Source organism: Nicotiana sylvestris, chromosome 4, assembly GCF_000393655.2.
Source record: "Nicotiana sylvestris chromosome 4, ASM39365v2, whole genome shotgun sequence".
Lineage (NCBI taxonomy): Eukaryota > Viridiplantae > Streptophyta > Magnoliopsida > Solanales > Solanaceae > Nicotiana > Nicotiana sylvestris.
In genome coordinates this window covers 33447082-33469424 of record NC_091060.1, presented here as the reverse complement: position 1 = coordinate 33469424, position 22343 = coordinate 33447082, and the positions used below count along the sequence as shown (strand labels likewise).

Below are 22343 nucleotides of genomic sequence, written 5' to 3'. Positions count from 1 at the left end.
CCTAATGTATGCAACCGGGACCCCTTTAGCCTCTAAGCAGCTCCATAAGACCTTCTTAGGTACCCTGTCTTACGCTTTCTCTAGATCGATAAACACCATGTGAAGATCCTTCTTCTTATCCCTGTATTGTTCCACTATCCTCCTAATAAGGTGGATAGCTTCTGTGGTAGATCGCCCTGGCATGAACCCGAACTGGTTGTCTGAAATAGACACCGTCCTTCACACTCTCATTTCAACCACTCTCTCCCAGACTTTCATGGTATGACTTAGTAATTTGATACCCCTATAGTTGTTACAACTCTGGATATCACCTTTGTTCTTATACAGCGGAACCATTATACTCCACCTCCACTCTTCAGGCATCCTATTAGTCTTGAATATAACATTAAACAACCCAGTAAGCCATTCCAAGCCTGCTCTACCCACACCTCTCCAAAGTTCAACCGGAATTTCGTCTAGCCCGATGGCTCTGCCCCTCCTCATCTTACGCATTGCCTGCATGGCCTCATCGACCTCAATGTCCCTACAATAACTTAATTCATGGGGGTTTTCCGCATTCCTCAATTCACCTAGTGTAATATCCTGATCCCCTTCTTCATTTAGAAGTCTATGAAAGTAGGACTGCCATCTCCTTTTAATCTGGTCCTCCCCCGTCACAACTTTGCTGTCATCGTCTTTTATGAACCTCACTTAGTCCAGATCCCGAGCCGCCCTCTCTCTCACCTTAGCAAGTAGGAATAACTTCTTCTCCCTGCCTTTGTTCCCTAGTTCCTCATACAGACGAGCAAAAGCTGCTACCTTAGCCTCCGTTACTGCCATCTTCGCCTCCTTCCTAGCAACCATATATCTCTCTCTGTTCGTTGTCTTCTCCTCCTCGCCAGTGCTCCCTACTAGTCGCAGGTAAGCCGCCTTCTTCTCTTCAACTTTACCTTGGACACCGGCATTCCACCACCAGTCTCCTTTGTAGCCACTGGTATGTCCAGAAGATATACCTAACACCTCTGTCGCCGCCTTCCTTATGCTGTCTTCCGTCGTCGACCACATAGTGTTTGCGTCCCTACTACTTCTCCAAGCTCCCATTGCCGATAACCTTCCTGCCAACTCCTAAGCTTTATCCTCAGTCAAGGCGCCCTACCTAATCCTCGGGTGGCCTCGTACTGACCTCTTCTTCCTCTTTATCGTAATACCAATGTCCATCACCAAAAGCCTATGTTGCGTTGCAAGGGTCTCACCTGGGATAACTTTCCAATCCTCGCACCACCTTCTGTCGCATCTCTGGAGAAGGAGATAGTCAATCTGAGTCTTCGCCACCGAACTTTGGTAAGTAACCAAATGTTCCTCCCGCTTCGGAAAACTTGAGTTTGCAATCACTAGATTGAATGTCTTGGCAAAGTCCAGCAGCGAAGTGCCCCCTCCGTTTCGTTCCCCAAAACCAAAGCCGCCATGCACCTCAGTATAACCACCTGCGGACGACCCAATATGACCATTGAAATCTCCTCCTATGAATAACCTCTCGGAAGGTGGAATGCTACGAATGATGTCATCTAACCCCTCCCAAAAACGCCTTTTAATCTCCTCATCCAAGCCAACTTGCGGCGCGTATGCGCTAACGACATTTAAAGTACACTCACCCACTACCAATTTAATAGTCATTAGTCTATCATTCACCCTCCTAACCTCAACCACCGACTCTCTAAGATGGCTATCAACCAGGATACCCACTCCATTCTTACCCCTATGGACTCCAGAGTACCACAACTTATACCCATCCGCGTTTCTCGCCCTCGATCCAACCCACCTAGTCTCCTGGATACACGCTATATTAATATTCCTCTTCTGTAGGATCTTTGCCAACTCTATGGACTTACTCGTCAGCGAACCTATGTTCCATGAATAAAGTTTCTAAAATTTTATGGTACATATTAGTTATTTGTATTTTTAGTCTAGTTCTTTGCTATTATAATAATCTAATGCTTTGCCTTTACATTCTAGTTTGATTGGTAGTTTCTTTTACTAAGTATAAAAATTTATTTCATGTTAAAAATCATCGATTATTAATTGAGTACTTAAATTATTCATCATTATTTGAGTAAATTAATATCAATATATCTTGGTTGTGACGACCCAAAAGGTCATCTTCTGTTTTAGAATCCAATTTCATATTCCGAGGCCTTGAAAGCTTCATTTTATCTCTTCTTGATTTATGTATGCAGTCCGGGCGTGTATCCGGAAAGCCCTTATGTGAAAAATTTATGAAATGATAATTTTTGATTTAAAAAATAATTTTTGTTTACTTTGGTCAACATATTAGGTATACGAACCCGGACCCGTGTTTCGATGGTCCCGAAGGGTCCGTAGTAAAATATGGGACCTGAGCGTCTTCCCGGAATAGAATTCCGAGGTCCCTAGCCCGAAAAATGATTTTTTGAAGAAAATTGATAAGACTAAAAATGTAATAATTTAAAAAATTTGACCTTGTTGGTATCGGGTCCGTATTTTGATTCCGGAGCCCGGTATTGGTCCGTTATGATATTTAAATTTTATCTGTGAAATATGGTGAAAAACGGAATTGATTTGACGAGATTCGGACCTTTGGTTGAGAAAATAGAAGTTTTGAAACTATCTTGAAAATTTCTTGCAATTTGGTGCTAAATTCATAGTTCTAGATGTTATTTTGGCGATTTGATCGCATGAGCAAGTTCGTATGATATTTTAAGACTTGTGTGCATGATTGGTTTGGAGCCCCGAGGGCTCGAGTGAGTTTTATATAGGCTACAGAGTGAATTGGAACTTCGAAAAATAACTGGTATGCTTCAGCTGTGTTGCAGGCCTCTGATGCTTCGCAAATGCGAGCAAAGCAGGCATGGAAATTGCGAGGTCTTTATCCCAATTGCGAAGAAGGCTTGGGCCAGCAGATTCGCAAATGCGAACAAACCTTCGCAACTGCGAAGGAGTCTGGGAAGGGGTATGATCGCAAATGCAATCTTTTTGTTGCATTTGCAGAGGTCCCTGATCGCAATTGCGAAGGCAGCAGAAATGTGGGGAACTTTGCATTTGCGATGGTTCTCCACATTTGCAAAACTCAGGTCGCAAATGTGACATCTGCAGTTGTTCAAAACATAACTTAGACAGGATTTTTCATTCATTCTCCCACTTTTCAAAACCTAAACTTCAAGAGTCGGTTTTCCTAGGGCAAGTTCATCTCCAAATCATATGTAAATGATTCTTAACTTATTTCTTTCAATCTATTTCATGTTTTTACAAGATTTCATCCTAGAATCTAGGGTTTTTCATGGTGGAATTGGGTGTTTTTGGTTAGAACTTAGGAATTTTGTATTTTGGGGATTTGGACCTCTATTTGAGGTAGGATTCCAAAACCAATTGTATATTCGGACTCGGGGGTGAATGGGTAATTGGATTTTTGGTCCGAATTTCAAGTTTTGACCAAGCGGGCTCGGGGTCGATTTTTAACTTTTTGGGAAAAATATTGGAAAATCTATAATTATGCATTGGAATTGGTTTCTTTAGTGTAAATTGATTTTATTAAGTTAATTATGATTAGATACGAGTGGATTGGAGGTGGAATCGAGAGGTAAAGCGGTCTATGAGCTTTGAAATACCCATTTATTTGAGGTAAGTGTATGGTCTAACCTTGACTCGAGGTATTAGGGATCCCCGACTTGCTTGCTATGTGAAATACCATGTATGTGGCGTATAGGTGTGGTGAGGAGCATCTATGCGTCGCAAAATTACCTGTTTAGCCTGTTCCTTTCACGTTTCCTAATATATTGCTTTCCTGTTTTAATTGCTACTTGCTTATTGATTCTTCCATGTCTAAGTGATACTTGTTAAATGTTGTTTCTCTATTGACGTTATTAATTGTTCCGTAGTTTTATTATATCTTACTGTTGGTTTATTGGTGATTCGTGGTACACTTTGGTTGGTCTCGCTATGTAGTAATGACTGATAAAGTTTCATAATTGTAGTGATCTTCCGTTGTGTTGGTTTGAGGTATAAGTGTTGTGGAGGATTTGAATTAACTTGTGAAATGCTTGTTCTTATTTTATGATTGGTACTGATATAGTGGGATCGGGTTGCACGCCATAACAGGAGGAATAAGGGTGAAATGTGGTTGTCTGGTAGGATCGGGTTGAACGCCGCAACAAGGAGTAATACAGGAGGACAGGTGGGATCGGGTTGCACACCGCAACAGGAGGAATAAGTGTGAAATATGATTGTCTGGTGGGATCGGGTTGCACGCCGCAACAAGGAGTAATAAGGGTGAATGTTCATTTTGTTATTGATTATATGGTGGGATCGGGATGCGCGCCACACCAATTGTTATTTATGTATTCTTCTTCTGCTGAAATTCATTATTGTGGTATTGAAACTCTCTTAAGGATTGGTTATAGTTGAGTAATGGTAGAAAGATTGGGTTCCGTATTTATTTAATGCAAGTTTCTACTCTATTTCATTCCGTATTTTCTTCTTGCTTTATTTTAAACTGTTGCAGGATATAATGTTTATGCCCCATCATAGCCTCGTCACTACTTCGTCGAGGTTAAGCTCGGCACTTACCAGTACATGGGGTTGGTTGTACTGATATTGCACTCTGCATTTCTGTGTAGATTTTAGAGCTGGTAGTGGCTGATCGAGAGGTCGGTTGCTGATACTGCATTCAGGAGCCCCAAGGTAGTAATGCAACCGTCCGCAGGCCCCGACGTCCCCTCCTATGTTTACTTCATTTCTGTTTATCTTTCTTCGAGACATATGTATTTTTCTTTCAAACCTATGTTTGTATTTATTCATAGAATGTTCGTGAGTTGTGACACTAGTTTTTGGGTGGTTACTGTTTCAGATTATTTAATAGTATAAGGCTAATTAGTTAAATATGTACCTCCGCTTTTATTTTTGTTGGATCAGCCTTTGTTAATCTTAATTATGAAAAATATAAAGGAAAAAGGTGAATATATCTCTAACATTGGCTTTCCTAGCGAGTGCGATGTTTGGCGCCATCGCGGTCCCGATGGTGGGAAATTCATGTCGTGACAAGTTGGTATCAGAGCACTAGGTTTCCTAGGTCTCACAATTCACGAACAAGTTTGGTATAGTCTGAGGGATCGGTACAGAGACGTCTGTGCTTATCCCCAGAGGCTACAGAGTTAGGAAGAATTTCACTTCTACTCATCTCTGTCGTGCGGTTTGATCTCTCCATGCTAATTAAACTCTCTACTTTGTTCTTTCGCAGATGGCGAGAACAGGTACCGCTTCATCAGCTGATTAACAGCCCGAGCCCCTAGTGGTAGCTCCTATGAGGAGCAGAGGACGAGGTTAAGGTCGTGCTACAGGCCGAGGCAGGGATAGGGCTCATCCTAGAGCTCAAGTGGTAGCACCAGCGGCGGAGCCTCAAGTAGAGTTTGATGATGAGGTTCCGGTCTAGACCGTTCCAGCAGGGCCAGCTCATGTTCTAGAGGGGTTCATCGCTACCCCGGTACTTCTGGATGCTTTTTTCCGTCTAGTGGGCCTTATGGAGAGTGTTACTCAGACCAGCATACTTCTTGTTGCACCAGCCGTCTCTCAGGCTGTGGGAGGAGCATAAACTCCCTCTACTCACACTCCAGAGCAGATAGATCCCTAGTTTCAGACTCGAGCAGCTCAGCTAGTTAGGGTAGTTCTGCCGGGTGTTGTAGCACAGACCGGTGATAGATCAACTATGTCTTCTGATGCCTTGTGGAGATTGGACAGGTTTACCAAGTTTTTCACTACTACCTATGGTGGCACATCTTCAAAGGATCCCTAGGACTATTTGGATAGTTGCCATGAGGTTTTGCGAAATATAGGGATAGTGGAGACCAATAGGGTCGACTTTGTTGCTTTTCGTCTATCATGTTTCGCCAAGAAATGGTGGAGGGATTATTGTTTGGCCAGACTAGCTAGATCACCAGCTCACTTGGGACCAGTTCTCTCAGATATTCTTGGATAAGTATCTTCCTATTACTCTGGAGAGGACTATCGGAGGCGGTTTGAGCACATTCAGCAGGGTTCTATAACCGTCACCCAGTATGAGACCAGATTTGTTGATTTAGCCCGTCATGCTCTTCTTATACTCCCCACCGAGAGAGAGAAGGTGAGAAGGTTTATTGAAGGACTTGCTCAGCCTATCAGATTGCAGATGACCAAGAAGATAGGGAGTGAGATTTCTTTCCATGATGCAGCCAATATGGCCAAACGAGTTGAGATGGTTTTAGCTCATGGGAGTGGTCAGGGTTCTGACAAGAGGCATCGTCACTCTGGTGGATTCATTGGGACCTCATCTAGAGGTCGATGTACTTTTAATAGATGTCATGACCCCAGTTCGCCCTCCGTAAACTATCATGACGGCACCTAGTCTCTACAACTAGGTAAGCCTAACAAATGCAGAAATAAACAATTTGCGGAAGAAATAATTAAAAACCAAAATAACAAAATGAAATAGTGTTTAAGATGCTGCTTGGCATATACAATACAAACTCTCGAAACTAACAACATTTCCCAAAACCTGGAATCTCATGAAATTACAAGCTTTTGAATGTCTACAAGTATCTAACTCCAGAATGTATGACAAAAGAAAATAGAGAAGGGCTAATACTTAAAGAGAGAATAGAAAGGGACTCCTCGGTCTGCGTACGCGACAGATATACCTCGAAATCTCTTGAAAAGTCACCTCGCCTCAAGGGTGATAAGACTGAGTGGAAGTACCTGGATCTGCACATAAAAAACATTCGCAGAAAGGGTGTAAGTACACCACAGTGGTACTCAGTCAGTGCCAAGCCTAACCTCGGTCAGGTAGTGACGAGGAAGGTCAGGGCCCTACTGATGTTAAATAAAATACAAGGTATAACAGTATAGAATAAGACAATATAATTAAGTACGACATTAAAGAGTAACACAGGGTAGAAAGAACAACATCAATTATAACATAGACAAAATAATCACGGAAAGGAATACAGCTCAACACGGAGATAACAATCGGGGATCTCTCAGTATCCCGAGGATCTTTTAGTATCCTTAATATGTGTGTCGGGGATCTCTCGGTATCCTAAGGATCTCTTAGTATCCACAATATGTGTTGGGGATCTCCTGGTATCCAGCACTACAGTCCAAATCAGTATATATGTGCAGGGGATATCCAGGGATACCGACCCGTAGTCCCATAGTAAACGCGCAGCAACAACACAAAGAATACTCGATTAAATTAAATTTCACACAAAGGTAAAATAGGTAATTTCTAACCTAGCATGCTTCATATAGTCCAAATAAGGCAGTTTGAGCAAATAAAGCAATTAAGTCAATTAGACATGATTCCCTAAGCCAACAAAAGGCTAAAATTGCAAGTAGAAATAATAGGAAGGGAAAAACACATTTAAAGTTACTTAATGAAAACAGGATTTTCAACAATTACACAAGTATGCACTCGTAACCTCATGTACAAGGTGTTTCAATTATCAACAATACCAAATCCTAAGGCGGGTTCCCACACACAAGGTTAGGCACGCCACTTACCTCGAACCAGCTCAAAATCAACCCGAGACCACATTCTTGCCACGAGCACTCGACTCCAAATGTCCCAAATCTATTCAATTCAATTGCATAATGTAAATATAACTTCAAGTAACTGATTCCACAAATAAATTCAAAGATAATACGTGAAATTAGGTAAAATGACCAAAATGCCCCTCGGGCCCACGTCAAGGAATCGGGTAAAATTTATATTTTAAGAATTCTCATACTCTCACAAGTCTAACCATACCAAAATTATCCATATCCAATGTCAAATCCATAATAAAACTCGAAATTTAGGCCTAAGAACTTTCCCCCAATTTTCCACCATAAATTCGAAATTAAAGAATGGATTTAAGTGTAGATTCATGAAAATTAGTCTAAACCAAGTAGGAATTACTTACCCAAATCTCCCAGGTGAAAATATCTTCAAAAATCGCAATTTCCCGAGGTCCCAAGTCCAAAATATGAATTATGGCTTAAACCCGCGTTTTTGGGGTTTTTAAAATCTGCCCAGCTATTTCCTTCTTCGCGAACGCGGAAGGACCCTCGCGTTCGCGAAGCACAACTCTACTTGGTCCATCTTTCCTCTTTCTCGAACGCGATGCCCAAGTCGCGAATGCGTTGACCAAACTCCCTCCTCCTATGCGAACACAGAACTACCTTTGCGAACGCGGGAAAACCTTTGCGAACGCGAAGCATTAACCCCTCACCAGCCCCAGATCCTCTTTGCGAATGCAAGACCCCACTCACGAACACGAAGAAGGAAACCAGAATTGACTGCTGCAACTTTTTCTGCAATTTTTTAAGTTCCAAAAATGATCCGTTGAGCATCCGAAACACACCCAAGGCCCCCGGGACCTCAACCAAACATGTCAACCAATCATAAAACATCATTCAAACTTGTTCCAATCTTCAGAACGCTCAAAACAACATCAAAACACCAATTTAACATCGGATTCAAGCCTAAGAACTCCAAAAACTCTCAAATTATGTTTTCGATCAAAAAGTCTATCAAACCTCGTCCGAATATCCTGAAATTTTGTAAGCACGTCACATTCAACACTACGAAGCTACTCCAGCTTCCGGAATTCCATTCCGACCCCGATATCAAAATCTCACTATCGAACCAGAAACTTCAAAAATTCAACTTTCGACATTTCAAGCATAAAAAGCTACGGACCTCCAAAACACAATCCAAACACGCTCCTAAACCCGAAATCACCCAACGGAGATAACGGAACTGACGAAATTCTATTTCGAGGCCGTCTTCACACTGCTCCGACTATAGTCCAAATTCTAAAGCTTAAGTTCTCATTTAGGGGTTAAGTATCCCAAAACACTCCGAAACTCAAAAGCAAACATCCCAGCGAATCAAAATAGCAGAAACAAACTCGGAGAAAGTAGTTAATAGGGGATCGGGGCGTAAATTCTAAATATGACCGGCTGGGTCATTACATCCTCCTACACTTAAATATTCGTCCATCCTCGAACAAGCATAGAGACATACCTGAAGTAGTGAAAAGATGAGGGTAACGGCTGCGCATATCCTGTTCGGTCTCCCAGGTCACCTCCTTGACCGGCTAACCCTGCTACTGAACCTTTACTGATGCAATATTCTTTGACCTCAGCTTCCGAACCTGCCTGTCCAATATCGCCACTGGCTCCTCAACATAAGATAGATCCTTGTCCAACTGGACAGAACTGAAATCCAATACGTGGGATGGATCACTGTGATACCTCCGGAGCATCGAAACATGAAATACCTGATGAACTCCTGCCAAGTTGGGAGGTAAGGCAAGCTCATAAGCAACCTCCCCAACACACCGTAGTATCTCAAAAGGACCAATAAACCTCAGACTCAACTTCCCTTTTTTCCTAAATCTCATAATGCCCTTCATAGGCAAAACCCGAAGCAGAACCTACTCTCCAACCATATAGGAAATATCACGAACCTTCCAGTCCGCGTAACTCTTTTGTCTGGACTGGGCTGTACGGAGTCTATCCTGAATCACCTTAACCTTCTCCAAAGCATCCTGAACCAAGTTTGTGCCCAATAATCTAGCCTCAGCTAGCTCAAACCAACCCACCGGGGATCTACACCGCCTACCATATAAAGCCTCAAACGGTGCCATCTGAATGCTGGACTGATAGCTGTTGTTGTAGGCAAACTCTGATAATGACAAGATTTGATCCCAAGAACCTCCGAACTCAATCACACACACGTGTAGCATATCCTCAAGAATCTGAATAGTGCACTCGGACTGTTCGTCCATTTGAGGGTGAAATGTTGTACTCAACTCCACCCAAGTACCCAACTCACGCTAAACGACCCTCCAAAACCGTGAGGTGAACTGAGTACCTCTATCTGAAATGATGGATACTGGAATACCATGAAGATGAACAATCTCCCGGATATAAATCTCTGCCAACCGCTCCGAAGAATAGGTAGTACACACAAGAATGAAATGCGCGGACTTGGTCAGCCGATCAACAATCACCCAAATGGCATCAAACTTCCTCAAAGTCCGTGGGAGTCCAACTACGAAGTCCATGGTGATCCGCTCCTACTTCTACTCCGGAATCTTTATCTATTGAAGCAACCCACCCGGTATCTAGTGCTCATACTTCACCTGCTAACAATTGAGGCACCGAGCTAAAAACCCAACTATATCTTTCTTCATCCGCCTCCACCAATAGTGTTGCCTCAAATCCTGGTATATCTTCGCAGCACCTGGATGAATGGAATACCTTGAACTATGGGCCTCCTATAGAATCAACTCCCGAAGCCCATCAACATTGGGTAAACAAATCCAACCTTGCATTCTCAATACCCCATCATCACCAATAGTCACATCTCTGGCATCACCGTGCTGAACCTTGTCCTTGAGGACAAGCAAGTGAGGGTCATCAAGCTGAAGCTTCCTGATACGATCGAATAATGAAGATCGAGAAACCACGAAAGCTAGAACCCGACTAGGCTTCGAAAGATCCAACTTCACAAACTGGCTGGCTAAGGCCTGAACATCCATCGCCATGGGCCTCTCCGTTGCAAGTAAATAAGCCAAACTCCCCAAACACTCTTCCCGGTGACCCAAAGCATCGGCCACCACATTGGACTTGCTCGGGTGATACAAAATAGTGATATCATAGTCCTTTAACATCTCTAAACACCTCCTCTGACGCAAATTAAGATCCTTCTGCTTGAACAGATGTTGCAAGCTCCAGTGATCAGTATAAATCTCACAAGGCACACTGTACAAATAATGATGCCATATCTTCAAGGCGTGAATAATAGCAGCTAACTCGAGATCATGGACAGGATAATTCTTCTCATGTTCCTTCAACTGTCTGGATGCGTAGGCAATCACCTTACCGTTGTGCATCAATACCGCTCCAAGGCCAATCCTCGAGGCATCACAGTAGACAGTATAACACCTTGAACCTTAGGCAATATCAAAATTGGGGTTGTAGTCAAAGCTATCTTGAGCTTCTGAAAGCTTGCCTCACACTCTTCCGTCTACTAGAAAGGGTCACCCTTCTAGGTCATCCTGGTCATAGGGGATGCAATCCATGAAAACCCCTCAACAAAATGACGGTAATAACCCGCCAAGCTAAGAAACTACGGATCTATGTAGATGAGGATGGTCTGGGCCAACTCTGCATTGCTTCCACTTTCTTCGGATCCACCTGAATACCCTCACTCGAAACAATGTTGCCCAATAATGCAATGGAATCCAACCAAAACTCACATTTCGAGAACTTTGCATATAACGTTTTTCCCTCAAAGTCTGAACCACTGTCCTCAGGTGCTGCTCATGATCTTTCCAACTCCGGGAATACACCAGAATATCATCAATAAAGACAATGACAAACGAGTTAAGATATGGCTGGAACACAGTGTGCATCAAATGCATGAAGGTTGTTGGGGCATTGGTCAGCCTAAATGACATAACAAGGAACTCGTAATGACCATACCGAGTGTTGAAAGCAGTCTTCAGGATATCTGGCTCCTGAATCTTCAAGTGGTGGTAACCTGAACGCAAGTCAATCTTAGAAAAAACTTGTGCACCCTGAAGCTGGTCAAACAGATCATCAATACGAGGCAAAGGATAACGGTTCTTCACTGTAACTTTGTTCAACTGGCGATAATGCACATACGCATAGAACAATCTTTTTTCTTCACAAACAAGACAGGAGCACCCCAAGGTGATACACTGGGCCTTATAAAACCCTTATCAAGAAATTCCTGTAACTGTTCCTTCAACTTAGGAGGGGCCATATGATACGGAGGAATAGAAATGGGCTGAGTGACCAGCAACAGGTCAATGCCAAAATCAATATCTCTATCGGGCGGCATGCCCGGAAGATCAGCTGGAAACACATCAGGAAAATCCCGTACTACTAGGACCGAATCAACTGTAGGGGTATCAATACTGACATCTCTCACATAAGCTAGATACGCGTCACACCCCTTCTCAACCATAGGCTGAGCCTTAAAAAAATAAATAACTCTACTAGAAGTATGATCTAAGGTACCCTTCCACTCTACTCACGGTACACCTGGCATAGCCAGCACCACAGTTTTGGCGTGACAATTAAGGATAGCATAATGGGGCGACAACCAGTCCTTGCCCAAGATAATATCAAAATCTACCATGCTGAGCAACAATAAATAGGTTATGGTCTTAAAACCACTAAGAGCAACCAAACAAGACCAATAAATGCTGTCCACAACAAGAAAATCTCCCACAAGAGTAGAAATGTAAATAGAGGAACTCAAAGAATCCCGAGGTACACCCAAATGCGGAGCAAAATAAGAATACACATAAGAATAAGTGGAGCCTGGATCGAATAGAACTGATTCATCTATTTGACAAACCAGTATAATACCTGTGATGATAGAATTGGAGGCAACAACCTCGGTACGGGTAGGAAGGGCATAGTATCTAGCCTGGCCTCCCCCTCTAGGGTGACCTCTACGTCCTCGACCTCCACCTCTAGCTGGCTGAGTAGGTGGGGTAGAAACTGGAGCTATAACCATAGCCTGAGAACTCTGCGAGGCACGTTATGGCTGAGAAGTCTGTGGAGGCGCACTCCTCCTAAGTCTAGGGCAATCCCTCACCACATGGCATTTTTTACCACACTCAAACCAAGCCTTGGGAGGATATGGCGGTTGTGATTGGCTCCCGCCAGGTCTGCTGGACTGACCGCTGAAAGCACCCCGCGCATGAGGCGCACTAGATACTGGAGGTGCATAATAAGGCTCCTAAGGCCTAGGAGGAGCTGGAATACAACTGGCTGCTGGAAGAGCTAAATTAACAGGGCGACTTTTATAACCCCTACCATAACGACCTGCAGCTGGGTTACGGGCACCAAAATAATGGCCCGACTCTCGACACCTCTTGGCCTCCCTCTCCTCTCTATCCCTAACATGCATACCCTCAATCCTCCTAGCAATGCTCACCACTTGCTGATAAGAAATATCCATCTCCAACTCACGAGCCATGCTAGACCTGATATTGGGAATAAGCCCCTCAATAAACCGACGAACCCTCTCGCGAACAATAGAAACCAAGGTTGGGGCATGCATAGCCAAGCTAGTGTAACAGACAACATACTCCGAGACAGTTATAGAACCCTAGAGCAAATGCTTAAACTCTGTGCGCCATGCATCTCTGAGGCTCTGAGGAACATACTATCTCAAGAACTTATCTGAAAACTGAGTCCAAGTCAGGGAAGTAGCCTCATCCGGACTGTCTAACTCATAGGTGCGCCACCACTCATAGGTGGCTCCTCGGAGATGGAAGGTAGTGAAGGAAACCCCGCTCGATCCTGATATACCCATGGTACGGAGAATACGGTAGAACTCATCTAGAAATCCCAGAGCATCATCTGATGCTAGACCACTGAATACATGAGGATTGTACTTCTTGAACTTCTCAAGCCTCAGTTGCTCATCCTCGAAAGTCGTTGCCCTACCCTTAGGCTGACATGGAACTGCAGGCTGTACCGAAATAATTTTTGAGACCTGATCAACATGCACTCGCTGCTCAGAAGTGCGGGCAGCGGGAGTCTATGCTACTCCCTCAGCCTGAGATGTAGCTGCAGCAAGGGGAAGCAACCCTGCCTGAGCTAGAATGGTGTACATGCTTATGAACTACGCAAGAGTCTCCTAGAGTGCTGGAGTAGTAGTAGCAGTGGCGAATCAAGTGCCTGGACTCCGGCTGGAGCTACTGGTGGTACCTCGATGGTAGCTCGCGTGGGTGCTCTAGCTGCATCACGTGCGCATCCTCGGCCTCTACCCCGGCCCCAGCCTCTGACAACTGCAGTAGGGGGAGCATGTGTCTGATCATATCGAGTAGCACGTGTCCTCACCATCTGTGAAATAATAGAAGACAAAAATTTAGAGTTGTGATATAAAAAATCTCACATGACTAGGATATCAAATGAAGTGGAATTTTCCTAACAGTTACATAGCCTCATGTAGATAAGTACAAACATCTCCGTACCGATCCGCTAGACGCTAATAAACTAGCTTGTGATTCATGACTCCTATGAACGTAAAGCTCTGATACCAACTTGTCAGTACCTTAATTCGCCCTCCGTGAACTATCATGACGACACCTAATCTCTACGACTAGGTAAGCCCAACAAATGCAGAAATAAACAATTTGCAGAAGAAATAATTAAAAACCAAAATAACAAAATGAAACAGTGTTTAAGATGCTGCTTGGCATATACAATACAAACTCTTAAAACTAACAACATTTCCCCAAACCTGGAATCTCATGAAATCATAAGCTTTTGAATGTCTACAAGTATCTAACTCCAGAATGTCTAACAAAAGAAAATACAGAAGGGCTAATACTTAAAGGGACTCCTCGGTCTGCGGACGTGGGAGATATACCTCGAAGTCTCTGGAAAAGTCGCCTCGCGTCAAGGGTGATACGACTGAGTGGAAGTACCTAAATCTTCACATAAAAAACATTCGCAGAAAGGGTGTAAGTACACCACAGTGGTACTCAGTCAGTGCCAAGCCTAACCTCGATCAGGTAGTGACGAGGAAGGTCAGGGCCCTACTGATGTTAAATAAAATACAAGGTATAACAGTATAGAATAAGACAATATAATTAAGTACGACATTAAAGAGTAACACAGGGTAGAAAGAACAATATCTATTATAACAGAGACAAGATAATCACGGAAAGGAATACAGCTCAACATGGAGATAACAACCGGGGATCTCTCAGTATTCTGAGGATCTCTTTGTATCCTCAAAATATGTGTCGGGGATCTCTCAGTATCCCGAGTATCTCTTAGTATCTTCAATCTATATGCTGGGGATCTCTCGGTATCCCAAGGATCTCTTAGTATCATCAATATGTGCTGGGGATCTCCTGGTATCCCGCACTATTATCTAAATCAGTATATATGTGCAGAGATCTTCCGGGATACCGTCTCGTAGTCCCAAAGTAAACGCGCAGCAACAACACGAAGAATACTCAATTAAATTAAATTTCACACCAAGGTAAAACAGGTAATTTCTAACCTAGCATGCTTTATATAGTCCAAATAAGTCAGTTTGAGCAAATAAAACAATTAAGTCAATTAGACATGATTCCCTAAGCTAACAATAGGCTAAAATTGCAAGTAGAAATATCAGGAATGGAAAAACACATTTAAAGTTACTTAATGAAAACAGGATTTTCAACAATTAGCACAAGTACGTACTCATCATCTCATGTACAAGGCATTTCAATTATCAACAATACCTAATCCTAAGGGGAGTTCCCCCACACAAGGTAAGGACAACCACTTACCTCGAACCGGCTCAAAATCAACTCGAGATCACGTTCTTGCCATGAGTACTTGACTCCAAATGGCCCAAATCTATTTAATTCAATTGCATAACGTAAATATAACTTCATGTAACTGATTCCACAAATAAATTCTAAGCTAATACGCGAAATTAGGTAAAATAACGAAAATACCCCTTGGTCCCACGTCTCAAAATCAGGTAAAATTTACATTTTCATAATCCTCATACTCTCACGAGTCTAACCATACCAAAATTATCCAAATCTAATGTCAAATACTCTATCAAAACTCGAAATTTATGCGTAAGAACATTTCCCCAATTTTCCACCATAAATTCGAAAATTAAAGGATGGATTTAAGTGTAGATTCATAGAAATTAGTATACACCTAGTAGGAATTAACTACCCAAATTTCCCAGCTTAAAATCTCTTCAAAAATCACAATTTCCCGAGATCCTAAGTCCAAAATATAAATTATGGCTTAAACCCTCGATTTTGGGTTTTTAAAATCTGCCCAGCTATTTCCTTCTTTGTGAACATGGAAGGACCCTCGCGTTCGCGAAGCACAACTCTCTTGGTCCAGCTTTCCTCTTTCATGAACGCGATGCCCAAGTCGCGAACGCGATGACAAAACTCATTCCTCCTACGTGAACGCGGGACTACCTTTGTGAACGCGTAGGTATATGATCCCACAGCCTCGCGAACGCAGGAAAACCTTCATGAATGTGAAGCATTAACCCCTCACCAGCCCTAGCTCTACTTCGCAAATCCGAGACCCCACTCGCAAACACGAAGAAGGAAACCAGAACTGATTGTTGCAACTTTTTCTGCAATTTTCTAAGTTCCGAAAACGATCCGTTGAGAATCCGAAACACACCCGAGGCCCCAACGACCTCAACCAAACATGCCAACCAATCCTAAAACATCATTTAAACTTGTTCCAATCTTCAGAATGCTCTAAAAAACATCAAAACACCAATTTAACATCGGATTCAAGCCTAAGAACTCCAAAAACTCTCAAATTACGCTTTCGATCAAAATTCTATCAAACCTCGTCCGAATGACCTGAAATTTTGCAAGTAGTCACATTCTACAATGTGAAGCTACTCCAACTTTTGGAATTCCATTACGACCCCGATATCAAAATTGCACTATCGAACCGGAAACTTCAAAAATTCAACTTTCGGGATGTCAAGCCTAGATAAGCTACGCACCTTCAAAACACAATCTAAACACGCTCCTAAATCCAAAATCACCCAACGGAGCTAACGAAGCTGACATAATTCTATTTCGAGGCCGTCTTCACACTGCTCCGACTACGATCCAAATTTTGAAGCTTAAGCTCTCATTTAGGGATTAAGTGTCCAAAACACTCCGAAACTCAAAACAAAACATCCCGGTGAATCAAAATAGCAGAAAAAATCTAGGGGAAAGTAGTTAAAAGGGGATCAGGTCATAAATTCTAATAATGATCGGCCGCATCGTTACAGTTGAGGCCATCATCCCAGGCCATTTCATTCAGCACTTCAGACATGAGCTTCATGAGGTCGTGGTCCTTATGTACCTTCTCCATGGCATCCAGCTTATAGTGCACCACCAACTCCCACTAGAGCACCTCCTCTTCAGAGTTATTATCACGTTCAGCCAGCCCGTCTGGGTTAGTCTTAGTTTCCTCAGCCGCAGTATTCAGATAGATGCTTTGAGTGTGGTGAGTATGGGCATGTCCAGAGGACCTGTCTAAGATTAGTGGGTGTTCAATCATAGCAGGAGAGTTCCCGTGCCATGATTCCGGCATCGTCTGTCCAGCCGGCTAGAGGTAGGGGTCAACCCCTAGAGGTGGAAGTTAGGCCATTAGAGGTGGAGGCTAGGCTGCTACGGTGGAGGCCAGCCATTAGAAGGTCGTCCCATGGATATGGTCCAGGGTGGTAGGGCACAGCCCCGATGTTATGCTTTCCTAGCTAGGCCTGAGGGTGAGTGCTCCAATGCAATTATCACAGGTACTGTTTTGGTTGTAGTAGATATGCTTCAGTTTTATTTGATCCAGGGTCTATATACTCCTATATGACATCTTATTTTGCTTCATATTTGGTTGTCCCTCGTGATTGATTGAGTTCTACCGTGTATGTGTCCATGCCAGTAGGGGATTCTGTTGTTGTAGATCGTGTCTATCGCTCGTGTATGGTTGTTCTTGGGGGACTTGAGATTAGTGTAGATCTCCTACTTCTCAACGTGGTTGATTTCAATATCATTTTGGGGATGGATAGGCTGTTACCTTATCATGCTATATTGGACTGCCATGCCAACACTGTGACCTTGGCATTACCAGGGTTGCCTCGATTAGAGTGAAAAGGGACTCCTGGCCATTCTACCAGCAGGGTTATCTCTTATATGAAGGCTCGACGTATGGTCGAGAAGGGTTGTTTGGCTTATTTGGCTTATGTTCGTGATTCTAGTGCTGAGGTTCTTTCTATGGATTCTATGCTAGTTGTTCAGGAGTTTCTAGAGGCATTTCCTACAGACCTGCCGGGGATGCCACCCGACAGGGATATTGACTTTTACATTGATTGGCTCTAGGAACTCAGCCTATTTCTGTTCTGCCGTATCGCATGGCCCCGCTTGAGTCGCAAGAATTGAAGGAACAGTTTCAAGATTTGCTTGATAAGGGCTTTATTAGACCTAGTGTCTCACCCTGAGGTGTGACGGTGTTGTTTGTTAAGAAGAAGGATGGATCAATGAGGATGTGCATAGATTATCGGCAGTTGAACAAGGTCACCATTAAGAACAAGTATCCATTGCTAGGGAATGATATCTTATTTGATTAGCTTTAGGGTGCCAAGATGTTTTCGAAGATTGATTTGAGAACTGGCTACCATCAGTTAAGGATTAGGACATCCGATGTCCCTAAGATAGCTTTTCGCACTCTGCACGGACATTATGAGTTTCTAGTGATGTCATTTGGTTTGACAAATGCCCCAGCAACATTTATGGATTTGATGAACCGGGTGTTCAAAACCTATCTGGATTTCTTTGTGACCGTTTTCATTGATAGTCGGTTATATGCTAAGTTTTCAAAATGTGAGTTTTGGTTGAGTTCAGTTGCTTTACTGGGTCACGTTGTATCAGCAGAGGGTATTCAGGTGGATCCTAAGAAGATTGAGGTAGTCAAGGACTAGACTAGACCCACATAAGCTATAGATATCTGGAGTTTCTTGGGTATGGCGGGTTATTACCGTTGGTTTGTGGAGGGTTTTTCATCCATAAAAGCCCCGATTACTAGGTTGACCTAGAAGGGTACCCCGTTCAGGTGGTTGGGCAAGTGTGAGGCGAGCTTTCAGAAGCTCAAGACAGCTTTAACTATGGTATCGGTGTTGGTATTGCCCACAGGTTCTGGGCCACATACAGTATATTTTGATGCATCTCATATTGGACTTGGTGTAGTGTTGATGCAGAATGGCAAGGTTATTGTATATGTTTCGTGGCAGTTGAAGATTCACGAGAAGAATTATCCAGTTCATGACTTGGATCTAATAGCCATTGTTCATGTTCTAAAGATCTGGAGGCATTATTTATATGGCGTGTTGTGTGAGGTGTTCACGGATCATAAGAGTTTGCAATATTTGTTCAAGCAGAAGGAGCTCACTTTGAGGCAGAGAAGGTGGTTGGAGATATTGAAAGATTATGATATCACCATCTTATATCATCCCGGGAAGGCCAATATGGTGGTTGATGCTTTAAGTAGGAAGTCGGCTATTATGGGTAGCCTTGCATACATTCCCGTCGGTGAGAGGCCGCTTGCTTTGGATGTTCAGGCTTTGGCCAATCAGTTTGGGAGGTTGGATGTTTTTGATCCTAGCCGTGTTCTAGCATGTATAGTCGCTCAGTCTTCATTATTTGAGCGTATCAGAGATTGGAAGTATGATTATCCCCATTTGCTTGTCCTTAGGGACACAGTGTGCCATGGAGATGCCAAGAAGGTTACAGTTGGAGATGACAGAGTCTTGAGGATTCAAGGTCGAGTTTGTGTGCCTAATGTGGATGGACTTCATGACTTGATTCTAGAGAAGGCCCATAGTTCCTGGTATTCTATTCATCCGGGCGCTGCCAAGATGTATTAGGACTTGCGGTAGCATTATTGGTGGAGGAGGATGAAGAAGGATATTATTTCATATATAGCTCGGTGTTTGAATTATCAACAAGTAAAGTACGAGCACCAGAGACCTGGTGGGTTGCTTCAGAAGATTGAAGCAGTATGGGTTATTGTGGATTGGCTGACTAAGTTAGCACATTTCATTCCTATGGCAGTTTCCTATTCTTCGGAGCGGTTGGCAAAGATCTATATCTGTGAGATCGTTCGTCTTCATTGTGTGCCTGTGTCTATCATTTCTGACCAAGGTATGCAGTTTACCTTGCATTTCTAGAGGGCAATGCAGCGTGAGTTGGGTACGTGGGTCGAGTTGAGCACAACATTTCATCCTTAGGCGGACGGAAAATCCGAGCGTACTATTCAGATTTTGGAGTATATGTTCCGCGCCTGTGTTATTGACTTCGAAGGTTCTTGGGATAAGTTTTTGTCGTTAGTATAGTTTGCCTACAACAACAGCTATCAATCAAGCATCCAGATGGCTCCTTACGAGGCATTATATGCTAGACGATGTAGATCGCCAGTTGGGTGGTTTGAGCCGGGGGAGGCTCGGTTATTGGGTGCAGATCTAGTGCAAGATGCCTTGGATAAGATTAAGATCATTCAGGATAGACTTCGTACAGCTCATTCCGAGCAAATGAATATGCCGACCGTAAGGTTCGTGATGTGCCATTCATGGTTGGAGAGCAAGTGTTGCTTCAAGTGTCGCCCATGAAGGGAGTGATGAGATTTGGGAAGAAGGGCAAGCTAAGCCCTAGGTTCATCGGGCCTTTTGAAATCATTGATCGAGTGGGAGAGGTGGCTTATAGATTTGCGTTGCTGCCAGGTTTATCAGCTGCGCATCCAGTGCTTCATGTGTCCATACTTTGGAATTATCAAGTCGATCCATCCCACGTGTTAGACTTCAGAATTGTCCAGTTGGACAAGGATTTGACCTACGAGGAGGAGCCGGTAGCTATTCTGGACCAGCAGGTTCGATAGTTGAGATCGAATAGTTACCCTTTGGCTCGGTGCGGTGGAGAAGCCAACCTATTGAGGCAGCTACCTGGGAGTCCGAGTCAAATATGCGGACCAGATATCCCCATATTTTCACCGACTCAGTTACTTTTCTATGTCCGTTAGAGGACGAACGGTTGTTTTAGAGGTGGAGAATGTGACGACCCAAAAGATCATCTTCTGTTTTAGAATCCGATTCCATGTTCTGAGGCCTTGGAAACCTCATTTTATCTCTCCTCGATTTGCGGCCGTAGTCCGGGCGTGTATCCAGAAATCCCTTATGTGAAAAATTTATGAAATAACAATTTTTGATTTAAAAAGATGATTTTTGTTGACTTCGGTTAACGTTTTGGGTAAATGGACCCGGACCCATATTTAAACGGTCTCGAAGGGTCCGTTTTAAAATATGGGACCTGGACGTATGCCCGGAATAGAATTCCGAGGTCCCTAGACCGAGAAATAAATTTTTGAAGGAAATTGATATGATTAAAAATGTAAAAATTTAAAAGATTTGATATTGTTGGTATCAGGGTCTGAATTTTGGTTCCGGAGCCCGGTACAGGTCCATTATGATATCTAAATCTTATCTATGAAATTTGGTGAAAAACGGAATTGATTTGACGAGATTCGGACCTTTGGTTGAGAAATTAGAAGTTTTGAAACTATCTTGAAAATTTCATACAATTTGGTGCTAAATTCATAGTTCTAGATGTTATTTTGGCAATTTGATCGCATGAGCAACTTCGTATGATGTTTTAAGACTTGTGTACATATTTAGTTTGGAGCCCCGAGAGCTCGTGTGTGTTTTGGATAGGCTACGAAGTGAATTGGAACTTAGAAAAACAGCTGGTATGCTTCAGCTGTGTTGCAGGCCTCTGATCTCGCAATTGCGAGATCAGGCTTCGCAAATGCAAGCAAAACAGGCATGGCAATTACGAGGTCTTTATAGAAATTGCGAAGAAGGCCTGGACCTGCAGAGTTCGCAAATGCGAACAAACCTTCGCAATTGCAAAGGGAGTCTAGGAAGGGGTATGATCGAAAATGCGATCTTTTTGTCGCATTTGAGGAGGTCCCTGATCGCAATTGCGATCATTACCTTCGCAATTGCGAAGGCAGCAGAAATGTAGGAAATTCGCATTTGCGATGGTTCTTCGCATTTGCGAGCAGGTCGCAAACAAGACATCTGCAGCTGTTCAAAACATAACTTAGACGGGATTTTTCATTCATTCTCCCATTTTTAGAAACCTAAACTTCAAGAGGCGATTTTCCTAGAGCAAGTTCATCACCAAATCATAGGTAAATGATTATTAACTTATTTCTTTCAATCTATTTCATCTTTTTACAAAATTTCATCCTAGAATCTAGGATTTTTCATGGTGGAATTGGGTGTTTTTGGGTAGAACTTAGGAATTTCAAAATTTGGGTATTTGGACCTCAATTTGAGGTTGGATTCAAAAACCAATTGTATACCCAGGTGTTAGCACGTGATTTTTGCCTTACGAAAACTACTCCAAAATAAATCAAAAAATAAAATAAATTTCTTTTACTGTGTAATTCTTGAATTTGCGTGGTGTTAAATATTTGTGTTATGTCCGTAAATGTTTACTTTGTCATAATAAAATGAAAATTAAAATAAAATACATGTTGCATGCATATAGGATTTAATTATGCATTTGAAAGATAATTTAAATAAAATCACAAAAAATATGCATTCGTTCTATTTTTAAATATGTTACTGTATGATTAATGTTTTGACTATGTGTTAAATAGTTGTTATAAAGTAATTAATATTTTGTGTAAGGTTAAAATTGTTTTATAATTTTATTTAGGATTTTTTAATGATAAAT

The 22343-nt window shown here is 42.7% G+C and overlaps 1 protein-coding gene across 1 annotated transcript; it reads right to left on the bottom strand.

Annotated features, from left to right (window-relative positions):
* Positions 1 to 1131: 1131 nt before the first annotated feature.
* On the bottom strand, positions 1132 to 1653 carry LOC138889405 (uncharacterized). The gene has a single exon (XM_070172710.1). It carries the CDS (start codon positions 1651 to 1653, stop codon positions 1132 to 1134), a length of 522 nt encoding a protein of 173 aa, XP_070028811.1.
* Between the last annotated feature and the right edge of the window lie 20690 nt (positions 1654 to 22343).

Bases quoted from the DNA above. Each gene is read 5' to 3' on its own strand.
- LOC138889405 (XM_070172710.1), bottom strand. From the start codon at position 1,653: ATGACTATTAAATTGGTAGTGGGTGAGTGTACTTTAAATGTCGTTAGC.